This window comes from Olea europaea, unplaced genomic scaffold, assembly GCF_002742605.1.
Source record: "Olea europaea var. sylvestris unplaced genomic scaffold, O_europaea_v1 scaffold13076, whole genome shotgun sequence".
Taxonomy (NCBI): domain Eukaryota; kingdom Viridiplantae; phylum Streptophyta; class Magnoliopsida; order Lamiales; family Oleaceae; genus Olea; species Olea europaea.
This window is the reverse complement of record NW_019230548.1, coordinates 1-3118: the sequence shown is the minus strand read 5'-3', so window position 1 is coordinate 3118 and position 3118 is coordinate 1. Positions and strand designations below refer to the sequence as shown.

Below are 3118 nucleotides of genomic sequence, written 5' to 3'. Positions count from 1 at the left end.
ACCATTTAACGGCATGAAGATGTTTGGATTGGCGAAACACTTTATTCAAATGCAAAAATTGTTATTTCCTTTTTAATATATATATTTTTTCCCTTATCCTGTTGTGCAATTCTTTGTTGAACTTCTTTTATAGTATCAAGGTCTCCTATATATTTTTTTGAGACTGTAAATGGTTGAATAATAGTATTGTTGGTGTAGTAAAGGAGGTGTTTTACTAGACCAGTTGCTCATTCTAACCTGTTTAGAGTTTGGAACATTGGATAGAATTTTATTTTATAATTGTGCTCTGTCCTTCTTTTAAGTAAGTATTTTCTTTCCCGTCTGCAGGTTTTTTATTGAAGAGAAGTGCTAAAACTAATGGCTGGAGTAAACGATGGTTTGTTTTAAATGAAAAAACAGGTAAGGTGGGTAGTTCAGACCAATTTTTTTTATATCCATTTTGCTTCATGAAGCACTCTGAAGTAACCAACCGGCCAAATGCATATTGGGAACAGAGCTTTAATTTGTTTTTGAAGCACCTTGATTGAAGTGTTTCTATTATTTCTTAGTGGTGATTGATTAGGAAAATTGATCCCTGGTCCAACTCCGGTCAGTTCTTTTTATACATAGATTCCTTATAATTTTCAGCTGTTCTGGTAATGTACATGCTTGGATTAATATCATTTTGAGCTTTGCATAACACACTTCTATTGTTTATTCATTTCTTGTTCTGCTTGTTTGGTCCACACATCGAAATGGATTTTAAATGATAACGTCAAAAAAAAAAAATAAAAAAAAAATGGTTTTTAGAATGCTCGTTTGGTTATAAAATAATGCACTTTATCAATATCTAGATGTTTTTCCTGCATTGCGGATTATTTCAATGTTATGATGTTGCCACCTAAATCTAAACCCCTTGCTGCAGCTTGGATACATAAAAAAGCAAGAAAAGTATCATTTTCGAGGTGTCATCACTTTGGAGTTACTTTTGAATTTAATACATACTAAACATGTATTTATTTGAAATTTCAACCATGGATCCTGCGAGCTTCTTCACATTGATCCAACGGGGGTGTATGAGAGTCAACAGACAGTATTATTCTATGTAAAATGATTTTCCTCTCTCAAAAGATTCCTACATGCAATTTTCCATATATTTCCCTTTTTTTTTTTGGGTAATGAAATTTTTTTTAATCATGTTACAAAAGTAGTCCATTAACAAGGCGTTCACTTGAAATATAAAAACACAAATTTAAAAATAGAATACTGCATGCATCCTTCCAGCCAAGAATATTTAAAGATAAAATAATTTCCAGTACTCTTGATGCTGAAGTCCATGAAGAAGTTTTGTCCCTCACCTGCAAATCAGCAAGCGATTTTATTTTTTAATTTTTTGTTTTCCTTCTTTCAAAAGTTTGGAATTCATCCAGAAAATAGACAACACAATTATCACTGCCCAACTTTCCTGAGCCGAAGCCAATCTGGTTGCACTGTTTAGGAAACCCAATCGAAACCTTTTTCTATTAAAATCTAAAAATGTATCAGTGTATGCTAAGAGAGTAATGCTATTCAGCACCAATATGCCAAACGCGGCAAGTCAATAAACTGAAACTGAAAATTCCATGCAATGGAATTGTTTTCTGAAACTGAACTAACACCAAGTTAACGAGAACAGTTGTCAGTGCTGAGACTTGTAGACTAGTCTTGGAAAGGATGAAGCCAAGGAGCATTGACCCCTTCAGACATGACTGTGGACAAGCTGCTTTTATCTGGTATGTTGTTTGGAGATTTATTTGAGTGGACTTAAATGGTTCTTCAAGGAAAGAGAAGCTAATATAGAGATTGTTAGTGCTGAATTGGCTTCAAGAATTTTCTATATATGCATATTTGTTTGAAAGAATTTAGATAAGCTGGCTTTTCATTTTGTATGTTCTGCACTCTTATTTTGTTGTCCTGGAAACAATGTGGAAATGTAATAATACGAGGAAAATTCTTCTGTATAGCAAAAATAGAGAAAATGCAAAATGTGTTTCTTTATTTAATTCTTAATTTTTACCATCCAATAGAACAAATAGAATGGGAAAAAATGATCTTGTAACTGAGCACATTTTTATTGGGAATATGGCTTAGTTTCTTGATGCTGTAGTTATCTTAACTGCTCTAAAGATTGATAAACCTCTTTCACATTTCACAACATAAATGTTTTTTTTTTTGTAGTTATGGATGAGATTTAGAAATTATGTTGCTTTAATATTCTATAAAATAAAATAAAGTCATGATTGACCAATCTTGTGATCTGTCATTGAGATTATCAGGAATGCGATCTTGAAGACTTTTCGGAGGAAAATGAAGCTTCTTCAAAAAGTTCCAAGGATAAAAAGACGAATAGTCCAGATGGAGGGAAACGACCCAGTCTTGTGTTTAAGATAACAAGCATGGTTCCGTACAAGACTGTTCTTAAATGTACAATATAAATCATTGATTTTGTAACTTTCTTGTTAGCTTAAATTTCATTCAAGTTGCTATTAGTCTGACCATGAGTTCACTTGATTGTGCAGCTCATAGTGCTGTTGTCTTGAAGGCTGAGAATATGGCAGAGTGGTTCAACAAATTGAGAAATATTATAAGTTCTAAAGGAGGTAAAGTGAAGGGTGAATCTGGTCTTTCAATGCGGCAAAGCCTTTCTGATGGTTCTCTTGTAAGAAACTTAATGAACTTCTTGTCTTCAAAGGTTCTTGTTACTGGTGTATTCTGCTACGACTATTGTTCATCATAATTTCTGTAACTCTTAAACCTGCTGAGTTCATATGATTTTTCAAATGTTCACTTATCTAAGGCCCCGTTTGATTGCACGAAATTTTCCATGGAACTTGGAATTCGAATTCCAACTTCCACTTTTGGCCTGTTTGATTGACAAAATTTTCCAGGGAATTGATTTTCCATGAATTTCTAGGTACAACACCTTAAAGCGTGATTTTCCACCTTTTTTTTTCCTAGGGGATAGGTGGTTTTTGGTTTTCCACCTTTTTTTTATTTCATTTTTTTGCTTTTTTTATTTTATTTTTTAATTGTTGGCAATGGGAACAAATTTTAGGAATAATTGTAAAAGAGGATATTCCTGAAATTGACAATTTCCACG

General features: G+C 32.9%; 1 protein-coding gene across 3 annotated transcripts; it reads left to right on the top strand.

Annotated features, from left to right (window-relative positions):
* The first annotated feature begins 6 nt into the window (after positions 1-6).
* On the top strand, positions 7-2784 carry LOC111374904 (dynamin-2B-like). 3 transcript variants are annotated; one of them, XR_002699216.1, is made up of 4 exons: positions 7-399; positions 1655-1751; positions 2295-2442; positions 2538-2783. XR_002699216.1 is itself a non-coding variant. In XM_022997659.1 (3 exons), exons 1-3 carry the CDS (start codon positions 388-390, stop codon positions 2753-2755), a joined length of 378 nt encoding a protein of 125 aa, XP_022853427.1. In that variant the 5' UTR covers positions 7-387; the 3' UTR covers positions 2756-2784. The 3 variants fall into 3 exon arrangements, 1 of the variants encoding a protein (XP_022853427.1); XR_002699215.1 differs by having other exon boundaries at positions 7-1751; positions 2538-2780; XM_022997659.1 differs by lacking the exon at positions 1655-1751 and having other exon boundaries at positions 2538-2784.
* Positions 2785-3118: the final 334 nt, after the last annotated feature.